The 14846-nt window shown below is 42.7% G+C and overlaps 1 protein-coding gene across 3 annotated transcripts in view; it reads right to left on the reverse strand.

Annotated features, from left to right (window-relative positions):
- Window positions 1–14846, reverse strand: part of afap1 (actin filament associated protein 1) — a 62487-nt gene that overhangs the window by 7768 nt on the left and 39873 nt on the right. For all 3 annotated transcript variants that reach the window (XM_066665909.1, XM_066665910.1, XM_066665908.1), the window contains exons 4-11: window positions 13193–13301; window positions 12741–12952; window positions 12428–12607; window positions 8453–8545; window positions 6742–6817; window positions 2839–2988; window positions 1641–1852; window positions 189–334 (exon numbers count right to left, since the gene is read on the reverse strand). In XM_066665909.1, coding sequence (XP_066522006.1) covers window positions 189–334; window positions 1641–1852; window positions 2839–2988; window positions 6742–6817; window positions 8453–8545; window positions 12428–12607; window positions 12741–12952; window positions 13193–13301 — 1178 coding nt within the window. The remainder of the gene's footprint in view (window positions 1–188; window positions 335–1640; window positions 1853–2838; window positions 2989–6741; window positions 6818–8452; window positions 8546–12427; window positions 12608–12740; window positions 12953–13192; window positions 13302–14846) is intronic.

Genomic DNA, 14846 nt, shown 5'->3' on the forward strand with positions numbered 1-14846 from the left:
ATGAAAAACAGTAAGTAAATCTTCCCACCAAAAAGTGCTTATTTATCATTGGTCACATTTTATGTGGAACTCATGGCTGCTGAAGAATCAGACTGCTCTGAACTCCCAGAATGGAGATAATGGCTGAATGCTCCTTCAAAGTTTGTACAAACTCATTATGCTCACTGCCTCAGAGTCTTGCTGCTTACCAGAAGGATTGCTTGGCAAGCTGAATGACATTGGCAGTGGTCTCCACATCTATGTAGTCATAGTGAAGGGCAGCGGGGTCAGTGGTAGAGCCTGTTTCTGCTAGTAAAACCCCAAGCCACCGTCCCATACTCTCAGAGGAGGAGGCCTGAAAGAATTTGCAAAACAGGAGAATCAGTAAATCCAAAAAAACGAATAAAAATAAATGTATGCTAAATTTAGGATGAAATCAAAACATATCATAAGTATGGAGATCTCCTTAAGAAAAAACAACTGTGGGAACCAGAAGAATGGCATCTGTGCTGCACACATCTATCACACACTAAATCCAGGATGACAAAGACATTCATTCATTATCTATAACCTCTTATCCACTACAGGGTCAAGGCGGGAACACACCCTGGAGGGGACGCCAGTCATTCACAAGGCAACATACACACACACAGGCACTTTCTGAGACGCCAATCCACCTACCAACATGTGTTTTTGGACTGTGGGAGGAAACCGGAGCACCCGGAGGAAACCCACGCAGACACAGGCAGAACACACCACACTCCTCACAGACAGTCACCCGGAGGAAACCCACGCAGACAAAGGGAGAACACACCACACTCCTCACAGACAGTCACCCGGAGGAAACCCACGCAGACACAGGAAGAACACACCACACTCCTCACAGACAGTCACCCGGAGGAAACCCACGCAGACACAGGGAGAACACACCACACTCCTCACAGACAGTCACCCGGAGGAAACCCACGCAGACACAGGGAGAACACACCACACTCCTCACAGACAGTCACCCGGAGCGGGATTCGAACACACAAGCTGTGTGACTGCGACACTTCCTGCTGCGCCACTCTTGACAAAGACATGTTTTACTCAGTTTGTACTAAGACCGTTGCAATAATTTAATTAAATAAATCTATGATGAAACTCTTGTGGCTCAGGTTTCAGACTGTCTTGGTACTTCATATCAATATACTGTGCATTTATGAATTTGGATAATACACAAAACTTAGTAAAAGACTTGAGAAGGCAGGGGAGGAGTCCACGGCAGAGAGCATACGTCACTGAGCAGTAGAAAGCAGTCATGGAAGAGTGGCAGGTGGCAGGGTGGTGTAAAAAATGTATCACAGGAAAATGAACAGAGAGGGTAGGGTTTTTAGGACATGGACTGTGTAAGAGGTGGAGTTTCCACCATGGTTCCTCCACCAAAATTATATATCTATTTTTATGTATGGAAACAAGCATTTGCAGATTGAATAAATCACCACTGTTGAACAAAACTTTGCATCTCCAAAATGGGAATAATCATTTTTAACTTTTATTGAAAAGAAGTGAGGGGAAAAACTGACACTGTGTAAACAGCAGCTGAAATATTCATGGTCTAAAAATATTTAATTCATGAAAACACAAAATGGAGTGATGTAAATTACGATGAAGCACTTTACCTCTAGCACAGCCACCTCCTGTCCATTCCTCAGGAGCCTGAAAGCAAACGGGTGTTTCGAATCCAGTCCTGGAATGACCTCACATCCTCTCAGAGGCAGAGAGGCCATGTGTGTTTTCAGATCCTCTCTGTCCTTGTGTAGTAGCAGCTGGTTATCCTTCAGCCGGCACCATCTCTCCCTCCAGCGATTATTGGACAGGACATTCAGATAGCCTGCCAATCAAAGAGACGTCAATTACAAAACTGCCACTTCACAGCAGTGAAAAAATGTAATCTCATATGGGCAAATCCAGAATGTTTACCTCCTCCACATAATTAAATAGGGACTCCCTCCATCCTTCCACACTTGCAGGAGTTAGATAATGAAAGTGAAACACCTGTCATTTTAGTGTGGGAGGTTCCATGGTTAAATTGGAGCAGCCTGGAGGCCAATCTTCATTAATTGCACATTGCACCAGTAAGACCATGTGCATCCAATGGTTCAAACATTGTGTCCTGAAGGCGGTGCCGTGTATCAGGACGACAATGCGCCAATACACACAGCAAGACTGGTGAAAGAATGGTTTGATGAACATGAAAGTGAAGTTGAACATCTCCCATGGCCTGCACAGTCACCAGATCTAAATATTATTGAGCCACTTTGGGGTGTTTTGGAGGAGCGAGTCAGGAAACGTTTTCCTCCACCAGCATCACGTAGAGACCTGGCCACTATCCTGCAAGAAGAATGGCTTACAATCCCTCTGACCACTGTGCAGGACTTGTATATGTCATTCCCAAGACGAACTGACGCTGTATCTGCCGCAAAAGGAGGCCCTACACCACACTGATAAATTACTGTGGTCTAAAACCAGGTGTTTCACTTTCATTGTCCAACCCCTGTACATTTAATCAGTTTTTTCAAGTGGCTGGTATTTTGACCCCTAACAAATGCTTATGAATATACAACACCTTATATTCACCTTTTAATGTCGTAGTAATGTAACGTATAATAAAAAAAAATCCCTTTCTGAGTTAAATGGGGCATTTCCAAAATCTCTGAATGCGTCATCAACGCTATGTTCACTAAAGTAGGGTTAATATTTTACCCCCAGTTCTTTTTCACCATGCCACAATCCTACTGTCATCATAAACTCCCAAAGCTCACTTCTGCCTGACCAGTCTAACCCACAGCCAGCTCTGCAAAGCTCCTCTGGGCTCACCACATGTCGGTACGTCCTCCTCTGCGGATGAGGTCTGCTCGTCAGTCGACGGCTTCTTCTTCCCCAGGCTGATGATCTTGGTGATTTTCTTCCCTGCTCCTTTTCCCACTGTGCCCTTCTGCTCAGATTTATTGCTCTTCTTCCCTTTAGCTGCAGCAGACATATGAACAGAATATAAATACTGTGAATAAAAGAGGCAAGCCTGAGAGGATCTGTGTACATGCAATTTACTGCAGCTTTTGACTGACCAACTTTGACTATGGGATCTTATAAATGAGGTCTAAGTTTACCCTTGTGAATGGTATTATTAAAACAGGCCTCTTTCCTTCTGTGTGTTTGTGAGTGTGTGTATATGTGTGTGTTGTTGACTGCTGTGAAGTGTGACAAGATCCCATTCAGAGAAACATCAATACAGAGCATAATGAATAGCCTGGGCCACTCCATTCACAATAAAATATGAGATTTAAAGACAATGTTAAAGCACAATATTCATTCAAAAACCATCTCTCACACTATCAATCTATCTATCTCTCTCTCTCTCTCTCTCTCTCTCTCTCTCTCTCTAAGAAGGTTCCCAGAAATGGGGAAGGATGAGACAGGGACTCTGAAACCCTCAGCTGTCAAGATGTTCAGCTCTGCTGATTCTCCACTGAAGAAGATTACATCTGTGCTGGCGACACCTTTAATTAAAGCTAAGCTCATGTGAACCTCTAGAGTTTCCCCGCCACCACACAGCAGCTCCAGGCCCCAGACCGAAACCAAAGACACAGATGCAAAAGCAATTTGCCCTCTTTTACAGCACTTCTATTGCATCTCCCCTATGTTAACATGAGGGAAAATTCTGTGATCAGGCTAATTTGATTCCACATAGTCAGAGCACTTACACGAGCTGGAAAGAATGCGACTAATTTAATTAATCCTTGCAGTTGTTTCTTTTTTTGGTGCCTCCTTCTCTCTTCATCAAAGCGAGCGTGTTGGCAGAGTGCTGTTTTGAGGTAGGCCCATCTGGAGCACGCAATGCAGTCAGAGATGTCAGATCAGATAAGAGTGGTAGACAAGTTTAATGTTTCTTCATTCAACCAAAGTGCTACCAGACTGTGGATTAACGTGTGATTGTATTCCAGTCCTACAGAGGGCAGTAGTCACTTTCAGACAGCGGAAAGTGACTTTCAGAGGTGGGGTGATAACGAAGATGATTTTTAAAATGACATAAAACAACACTTGATATTTCTCATGCTGTGAACTAATCGCACCCACCAAGCATGTGGTTCAAAATATATACACTGCTCAGTAGTGTGTGTGGCCTCCACGTGCCTGTATGACCTCCCTACAACGCCTGGGCATGCTCCTGATGAGGCGGCGGATGTTCTACTGAGGGATCCTGAGGGATGCCCTGGACAGTCTGTGGTGCAACGTGGCGTTGGTGGATGGAACGAGAGATGATGTCCCAAATGTAGATTAAGGTCTGAGGAACAGGCAGGCCAGTCCATAGCATCAATGCCTTCATCATGCATCAGAAGGAACCCAGGGCCCACTGCACCAGCATATGGTCTCACAATGGGTCTGAAGATCTCATCCCAGTTTTGAGAAATGAACCCTCCACACATTTGTACCTTCGGGATTTACTGCTCACTGTATTTAGAACTGAATGTGATTGGTACTGGGCGGCACGGTGGCACTACACTACTCGCAGTCACACAGCTCTAGGGGCCTGTAGGTTGTGGGTTTGATTCCCGCTCTGGGTGACTGTGAGAAGTTGGTGTGTTCTCCCCTGGGTGTGTTCCTCCGGTTGCTCCGGTCTCCTCCCACAGTCCAAAAACACACATTGGTAGGTGGATTGGCGACTCAAAAGTGTCCGTGAGTGTGAGTAGGTGTGAGAGTGTGAGTGTCTGTGTTGCCCTGTAAAGGACTGGCGCCCCCTCCAGGGTGTGTTCCCGCCTTGCGCCCAATAATTCCAGGTAGGCTCTGGAGCCACTGCGACCCTGAACTGGATAAGGGTTACAGATAATGAATGAATGATTGGTACTGATGTGAGTCTCAATCAGAAAATGTAATCAGTTACAAAATCAACATTTCTAATCATTACCCATCCATTCATTTCCTTTCCACACCAGGAAAATGAGTGAAGTATGGCATTAAAGAGAGCATTAGAATTAACGCTACACTGACTCATGGTAGGATTGGAACTGAATGAAACATGATTTTATTGAAATGGGCTGTGACTGGTGAATTTTTTTTTGTTTTTGTTTTTTTATTGATGTTTTTGTAGTTACACAAAGGATAGATGTAATAAGTCTGGGATTTTAGAAGATAAATATTTCACGTGGCATGGTGATGCAAGGACCAAGCACTAAAGTCGCAAAATTTTAATGAAATAATAATAATAATAATAATAATAATAATAAAGATTTATTTTTTTCCTTTACATTATAACATGTGACCAAAACAGTAACATGAACCAACTTGGTAAATAATAAATAAATAAATAAAAACAGGGTGCTGGCATTCTTAAACATTCATACATGAGGAGGTACATGCATTAGTATACGGAATTTGATTTACCCACATAGTAAATGTTTCACCCCTGCAGAAGAGACTAAAAATGAAACGACATTTCCTGGTCCTGAATCTGAATCCCCTTCATAATTATTTACAGCAGTTCATCTGTTACTACTTTTATAAAAATAATGCTGGATTAATATTGGTTTGTGGCTGCAGGACAAGAATATCAATCACTCCCACTAATCATGCTGGCTGCGATCATGCAACAGTCTTGGAATTCTCTCCCAATGGCTAATTCCTCCTAAATTCATCTGAAGCAAGATAGCACTGTGTGTAAAGACAGGAATAAAGTATGGGACCAGAATGTATTCCACAGGCCTGAAGCAGATGTCCCAACAAGTTTAAATATAAGCTTAATCCCCGGCTGAGACACAGCGCAGAGCAAAGAGTGGACAGATAAATCCTATTAGCTTATTTAAAGAGCATCTCCTTGTCTTGTTTTTGGAATTCACCACGTGGAGGAAGAGCCTACATCACATAAACACAGAAGTCTGCTTGTACAATTTTAGCTCATGAGGCAGGCTTTTAGGTGTCTCAGTGATTTAGGACAAAGTTTAAATCTGAGAGTTTAAGGTGGCTGTTGGAGTTTAGACACATAACTGGTATTTAAACATACAGAATTTAGAGGCTATAAATTTGCCTATGACTGTTACTACTTTCTGCACTGTTCTACAAAGTTAGTTTCTTATGTTCAAAATAAGGCTCCATATTCCAAGTTAAAAGACTATGCACAATTGGTTGTGGAATATTAAGTTATTTTATCTTATGATACAACCTGCATAACTACTTTGTATTAATATTTTATTCTTATTTTTTGCATTTTATGCTTTCCATCCATCCATCCATTATCTGTAACTACTTATCCAATTCAGGGTCACGGTGGGTCCAGAGCCTACCTGGAATCATTGGGTGCAAGGCGGGAATACACCCTGGAGGGGGTGTCAGTCCTTCACAGGGCAACACACACACACACACGGTCACTTTTTGAGTCGCCAATCCACCAACACGTGATTTTTGGACTGTGGGAGGAAACCGGAGCACCCGGAGGAAACCCACGCCGACACGGGGAGAACACACCAACTCCTCACACACAGTCACCCTGAGGAAACCCACACTGACACGGGGAGAACACACCACACTCCTCACAGACAGTCACCCAGAGCGCGAATCGAACCCACAACCTCCAGGTCCCTGGAGCTGTGTGACTGCGACACTACCTGCTGCGCCACCGTACCGCCCCAATTTTATGCTTGGTTTTTCTCTAAATATTTACTATTTCTGACAAACAGCAGGTTTTTCAATTTTCCCACTCATAGATGCATCTTATTTTGACTGGCTTACCTGGGTCTTTACCTTCTGGGATGCCGTTTTCATGGTTTGGCTCACCATCTGAACTGGGTCGGTCACATGACAACTTCTGCAAGAGAGACCCATGGGAACATGTGTATGATTTGAAAATGGTCTGAATAGTTGCGTTTCTGTCAAGAAACTGATATATAAATTGGAAATAAAAAATCTAACATACAATCTTCTGAGTTTCTTACAACAATGCCCTGGCCATCCCACATTCCAGTGTTCAACATCAGTGAATATACTGGGAGTTACTTGGATCATGAGAAGCAGAAAATATAACATATTTCTAAGACTGAAATTGCCCTGCCCATGGAGGAAAAATGGAAGGCAAGTGTGTGGACAGACTTAATACTCTTCTTTTGACTCTTGTGTTCCTAATTGAAAATATAACTCATGCATTTTGACAAGAGATTCCAAAAACATGGTCTCAGACTTTTGCACCGTGCTCTAACAGCATAAAAACACCTATAGACATACACTCCCACACACAGCCAAACACATAAAACACAGATGTTACACACACACACACACACACACACACAAATAAAGCAATGTATATAAAGCTCCTGCTTTCTGCTTGAACAAAAAAAAAAAACATAAATAGCATCTGGTTGGTATTAAGTGTGAATAATTACAGGTTACACACGCTGTGCCCGTTTAAGTGTTGTTTGTCATTAAAGGTATGAAAATCCCTTCAGATTTGACTCTCACTTGTACAAACACTAGCACATTAAACATTTAAAATAAGCTTAATGTGAAAATATTTTTATATATGTAAATTAATATCTATAGGTTTCATATTCATAAATATTACACACGTTTTTGCTTGAAAGATGTTTACCATTGGTGTAATCATTACATTTACACCAATTTTTCAGATTTAGATTCAAATGGTCAGAAAACTGAACTTATAAACGTTAAATGGAAACTTAAATGTGGTAAGATCACTGTCTTCCTGTGCCTATCTAAAACTGCCAGCTGAAAACATATTGCTCTGGTGAAAAGGAATTTGGCACAGATTTGCAGTTTTTATAGCTTTCCACCTCTTGGCAGTGGAACTACTATGTGGGCTTATGGAAGGCTGGGGCTACACAGATCCAAAAAACTGCGGTGAAGCTGTCAAACAAAAAGACACACACGCACACATGCAAGCAAAACAAGGCATGTACATACGTGGAAATTAGAAAAACAGCAATTACAGTGCACACATGTAAACAGGATGTAGCAGTACACCTACATGCCTCACACACACATACAAATGTGTGCCATAGAAAAGGCTGTGTCCCACTAAAGAGGAATTCCAGCAGTCCCCTGAGCTTTGACATGCAATGTTTACATGTTAAACTGCTTGTAAAGTTGTTTTTAGGGACTATTTTGGTTCACAGTTTTCTGCATGTTTAAATGCATAGTTTCTGCCTTAAATCTGATCTTAAAACTCTTTAAAAGCAAATTCATAACAATTTCACCTAATAACACGTCGCTGACCTCAGTGGCATTAAAGCAAAGTATTGTTTCCTATCACCGACCCAGTGAACCAATCTGACGCTAACTGCCTGTGGCCCTGGAACAGACCATTCTGTCCCCAACCCCACTCAATGACTTGTGTGTTAATCATTGGCTTTATGAAGATGTTTGGAAGCATTACCGGAATTCTCTTTGAAACATACACATAGTAATTCACACTTGATTCTCTCCGTACCTTTTCCAGCTCTACTTTGTGAACAGGAGATCCAGAAACAGCTCCATCAGTGTCCACCGCTCCAATTCCATTAGCACACACCTCCTTCATCACCTTTCAGAGAAAACACAGCACAGTCAGAACACTGACAAACAGATGTTCTTTATACAGTTCCCCTTTGAGGAGAGGGGCCAAGACATCTTTGATGTTTGAAGTTTGCTTCTTTACTTTTGCACTGTAATAACGAGGCTAGCATTGCTAAAAAGTGATAGCTATCTTTATCGCTAAATCATCACACACTTGTTTTTAGAGGCATTCAATCCTTGAGATAGCCATGCAGTTGATTTAACATCATTCTTACTTATTAGCTTTAGTAGACTCAGCAAACTTTACACACCAAATGTATCTCTGCTGACTGATTAGGGGGACAACGTGTAAGCTACTGCTTTAATATCTAATATGAACTACGATCAGAGCACGTAAGTGAGGGTTCAGCGCAACAGTGTTGTTACACACACTGCACAATGTGAATAACAAGATGGAGGAATTCTTTTGCCTTTCAAGAGCTTCAGGTCATCAGACATCTGCCATGCAACTCAGAGCAGTGAACGACAACACATGCAATCCAACCTGTAAAACGGATCTGAATGGGCTGTTACATGCTTCGCTGCTCCCCAGCTGTCTGCATGATTTATAAAGAGTTATCCACACTGCAGGCACTATACCAGCTCTCGCAAACATGACCTCGCATGACTTGTGCTCAAATACTCCTACAGGCCAGACCATTAGGACCGAGGAGGTGCACGTGGACCTTTGAGAGCTCAGAGAGTACAGTCATGCTACATAGTATGAATAATATGGTGACATTCGTCATATGACCTAATCTATTTTGTCAATTCACCCCAACCCCAGCAGCAAGCCAAAAGCTACTTGGTCGTGCTCCTCCGAATGCTGTAGCTCAGTGCTGTGCTAAGGTTTGGCAGTTATCAGCCATAATCAGGCCCGCAGGGAAATTACAGGCTCTGGCCACACGACTTGGCTTCTACAAGAATGCGTTTCTGGGATACGTTCAGCCCCAAAAAAAATATCTCCACTTAAAATGTGAGAATCTTGGTTCACTTGGTTCAGTAGGTTCACTTTAATTAAAATGATGTAAGATTTGTTATTTAAAAGTCTGGAGTTAAATATATTAATTAAAACTTTGCCATTTCCAAAATATCTCACAGTGTTAAATTTCAATCAACTGTGGTTCTGTTTGCATCACTGACATACAGCAATGACACTGATCTCGTTTTGTATTCACAGCCTTTTTCATTCATTCATTTTCTGTAAGCGCTTATCCAGTTCAGGGTCGCGGTGGGTCCAGAGCCTACCTGGAATCATTAGGCGCAAGGCAGGAATACACCCTGGAGGGGGCGCCAGTCCTTCACAGGGCAACACACACACACTCACTTACTCACTCACCCTTACGGACACTTTTGAGTCGCCAATCCACCTACCAACATTGGGAGGAAACCCACGCAGACACAGGGAGAACACACCACACTCCTCACAGACAGTCACCCAGAGGAAACCCACACAGACACAGGGAGAACACACCAACTCCTCACAGACAGTCACCCGGAGGAAACCCACACAGACACAGGGAGAACACACCACACTCCTCACAGACAGTCACCCGGAGGAAACCCACACAGACACAGGGAGAACACACCAACTCCTCACAGACAGTCACCCGGAGCAGGAATTGAACCCACAACCTCCAGGTCCCTGGAGCTGTGTGACTGCGACACTAACCTGCTGTGCCACCGTGCCGTGCAGTGATGTTACACTGATGTAAATATATTTCTTCAGTGAGGGAGTATAGTGTTTGATTTTAAGCATGTTATACTTCTTTAAGTTGCTCAAAGATTCCACCCACCTTAAAAATACATAATCAGACAGGAGAAAGTCTTGCTGTAAAGAGCACTGCATCACTGCTATAGAAGGTGAATAGACATTTAACAACATATTAAACTAGAACCAGTTTCTTAATTTTTGCCATACCATCCATTTTCTGAGCTGCAGTCATTTGCCTGAACGTCAACCATAACTGAGAGATCAGTTGGAAATCATATGAAATCTGGTACTTTGAAGCAAGTTACTGAACGGCAGCAGTTCATCATTCCAAACTGGTGAACTTCCACACACACACACACACACACGATATGTGTGAGACAAAGCATGCGAATGTGCAGTAGCCCTGATGGTAAGCGGGTTCATCCTGGCCAGACGACTCTTAGAGTGGCAGGACATTACACACACAGCAAGTAAACAAAGACACTCTCCAAATCTTACCAGAGCTGCTGGAGATGAAACAGAGTGCACAAGAGGAAAGGGAAAAGAAAAATGAAGAGAGAGAAGACAAAAGCCAGCTTCACCAAATGTAATCACCAGAGAGGAAGAGAGGGAGGAAGGCATGGAAGGATAGTGAGAGAGAGAGAGAGAGAGAGAGAGAGAGAGAGAGAGAGAGAGAGTGTTAGATTTAAAAAAAAAGCCAGAAAAAAAGAAACCAAGAGGCAAAAAGCATCACCAAAAAGACAAACAGAAATAAAGCACTGGAAAGAGTTAGCAGTGAAGCAGGGAAAAACAGGCAGTGTTTTCCATAAACAGATTATTAGCAAATAATCACAGAATACACATCAATGTAGCACAGAAGCCTCGGGATGGAGTAATGGACCCTGCGTCACTTCGATGTGATGATTTATTGCATCGTTAAGGCCTAAGAGACCTTACTATTGACTGCTAATACTGACTTTGACTGTTTTTATTGAAAACCAGTTCATTCCTGCCTTACATTTTTAAAAGAGTAAAGCCAGAGACTATAACTGAAACTGTGAAACTGTACGACAAAGTGGGTGAGACAGCGAGGGAGAGAGAGATAGACAGAGAGGTTTGGGGAGAGAAAAAAGGAAAGAGAGGAAAAAAGACTGTGAATCAGCAAAAGAGAAAGAGGAATATATAAGAATCCAAAAATAGCAAGAAATGGGAAAAATGGAAAAACTATGAATATATGAAAGAGAGAGAGAGAGAGAGAGAGAGAGAACGAATAAACGTTCCAATTAAATTGAGTCTAGAGACATTGGCCTACATTGCCTTTAGAGCTAATGTAGAGAACGTACGTAGTCGCTGGAGGCCAGTTGCTGCTGGAGAGAGCCCAACAGGCTGGTCGTCTAGCTCCTTGATTGCAAGCGCCACAGGGTGTGTAAATGTACACAACGTGTAAATGGAACGGAATACCACAGCCCACTGTAAGGGCAGTACTATGTATTTATCAAATGCGCTGCTTATTGCTCCAATATGTTTTCAATACAAGCAGCACCTGACAAAATACACCCAGCTCTGCTCTTTTCCTAAACACCAATTACAGCTGCTGTTGCTTTCCTGCTCTTTGTAGCAGTTGTATATTTGTGCAAGCGCACGGCCCGCACCCGTGTGAAGGCTGAGAGCGAGGGCTAGACATGCCTTCCACCCGCATGTCAATAAACACAACATCATTACCGAATTCTGCTCAATCTGACCGGGTTTATGCTTCAGAGTATTCAGACAGTGTACAACAAAAATGCTATCACGTGATTAATAATACTACTTTTGATGAAAGTGGAAAAAAGTTAAGTGGTAATATTCTATTAATTCTTCAATAACTATTGAATTGATAGAGAGAGAAAAAGAGAGAGGGAGAGAGAAAGAGAAAGAGAGAGTGAGAGAGAAAGAAAAACAGTGAGAAAGAGACAGATGACACAATGTCTTTGGTATGACTGTGTACACTCTTCTAAAAGAGAACAGCTTGACCAGCATCACTGTGGTGTTTGGTCAGTGAGACAGCAAGACTGCAATCCATAAACTTTACTAAGTAACCAGCGTTTCAGAACGAGGAGGACGCTGACCTGACACTGGTATTGGTACTGCGTAACATTACTAAAGCAATATTAGAGAGGTGTGGGCATTTCTCTTCACCTTGAGCCACTCCTCGGCCTGCTCTTTACTGTGGACAGCCAGCACCAGAGGGTCTGCTCCCTGGTGGACGATCTTCAGCTCGTGCTTCTTCTTTTTACTGTCTTTAGGAATGTGAGTGATGCTGCAGCCAGGCAGCGACAGCTCCATCTGAGGAGTTTGATCTTTTGAGGACTTATAACACTGAGAGAGAGAGAGAGAGAGAGAGAGAGAGAGAGAGAGGAAATAAAGATTTTTTTATTTGTCTGTTTGTGCCTGTGTGTGTGTGTGTGCTCACACACAGCTTGACTGAGTATTACCGTGTGTGACTGCTCACCAGGAGTTTATTGTCTTTAATGACACACAGCAGTTTGGTCCATTGTCCGAAGCGTTTCTTGCGCAGGAGGAAGGCGCAGATGCGAGCGTCCTTCACCAGGTCCATGGACGCCTCCTCTGAAGGCCACTGGAGCCTCATCTTCTGTCCTTTGCCGTCTTCCTCTTCCTCATCATACGACTCGTACGAGCTGCTCATTGCGTCCGAGTCATAATCTGAAAGCGTGGGAGATGAGATCAGACAAGACCACAGTGTTTATACAGATACATTTCTCACTCAGTACGAATTGAAAGATAAAGGTTTAACAGTATAACTGTTGTAATCAGAGCTGGGCAAAAGTAGCTGTTATCTGTGAACTCTTGATAAGTAGTAGCTGAGCGAATGCTGAATAGTGGCTGCTAGCGCCAAAAGCACTGGGAAAAGTTGAGACAGAAACTGAGAAATCATGTCCTCACTGGAAGTGATGTATTCTGGAGCTTTTCCAGGGCTCAGAGGCACAGCTTCCTCATAGTAACCTTCAGGAAGAGAGGAACTGGGCAAGGGAGGAGGCCCGTTATCTGGAGGCTGCAGGAAAGAAAGTGTGAGTGAGTGAGAGTAAAAGAGAGAGAGAGAAGAGAGAGAGAGAGACAGGATTATAGAATGAAGGCCTACACCAATATCTAACACTAATGTAAACACCAGTTCTTCTGTACTGTTGCCATGTTAACATTTCAAAGACGATGAATATCAATCTCCCAGCACACAACACTCTGCCTGTTCTTATCTACACGGTTGTGGCAGGGGTTCTCCTTAGCACTGATAAGCTAATGTGAGTTAACTTTGATCCTGTGCCATAAACAAGTTCCCTACAGTGGGAACCAACACATCAAAGCCATTAAGAAAGATATAGAGGATCACCTCTAGAGAAACAAGTGAGAGGCATGATAGCAAGTGTGAGATATCTAGGTTTAATTCCTATTCTCTTTGATGCAGGAGAAAGTGCCTGAAGTACTTCTTAAAATGACAATGCTACATTTCTGTAGGCTTTTAAAAAATATAAAAAATTGATTTAAAAATGGTTTCAATTTCTGTATACAAGCCCTATGTACTGGGATGTGTAATGCACACTCTGAAGCTTAAATTAAACACATAATAAATTAATATTTTCAGGTATTATGAAGGTTTTCCATGATAAGCGGCTTTCCTTGTTAAATAAATGCCTCACTTTTGAGTAAAAATGAATTTTAGAAAAAATAAACCTGAAACATTAGCCACATCTCAGCCCTCAGTGACTCTCTGGTGCAGATGGATGTTGGGTGAAAGCTGAAGGACGGATTGTGGTTTGTGCTGGCGTCTGATAAGCGCTGTAATGGATCACTTAGTTTTAGCAAGGTAGGCCTCATTATCTATGCCCTAAGCACACACCTGCTCCCAGTTACTCAGCATCTGTACATACTCCAGGCTACATTACAGCCAGCTCTGGAAGTGTGTGTGAGTCTGTGAAACTAAGCTAAGCTAAAGATTTCCTTATGTGGGCACAGTTTTGGGACACGCTGCTGGTTGTTGGGACAGTTTTGGCAGCACATGTGACAACCTGCTGTTGTCGTGATGACACAGACCCTCAGGGGGTTTCACAGGGGGTCCGCATAAACAATTAGAGATAAAACTAATTCAAAAACACTCTTTCTTTCTCTCAATAACCCACCGTCTTTCTCTTAGCTTTCATTTTTTCTAAATGCTCTCTCTCTCTCTCTCATTTGTTAGCTGGAAAGTCTTTTTTTTTTTTACATTCTCTTAGATCATGGCCGTTATTTTTCCGCAGTTCTTTGGGCAGGGAAAATTCCAACAAAAGTCCTGAGACCATGGTTATATTCATCACACACCCCACCTGGAAAACTCACACTCTCACAGCAACGTCAGCGTGAGACACGCAGCACGGAGCAATTACTGTCTATAAAAAATAGCCGATATAATATAATGATTCAGCTGATATTTTATTGTCCAGCTGAACAGGGAGTGGCATACACATGCACAGAAGGCCATGTACTCTATGGAAATTTGATTGGCCACATGTGTCCCTTGTTATTGTACTCTCTTTCGTGGATAGATTCAGAAATCACTGGCCAATTT

This window comes from Hoplias malabaricus, chromosome 3 (genome assembly GCF_029633855.1).
Source record: "Hoplias malabaricus isolate fHopMal1 chromosome 3, fHopMal1.hap1, whole genome shotgun sequence".
In the NCBI taxonomy this organism is placed as follows: domain Eukaryota; kingdom Metazoa; phylum Chordata; class Actinopteri; order Characiformes; family Erythrinidae; genus Hoplias; species Hoplias malabaricus.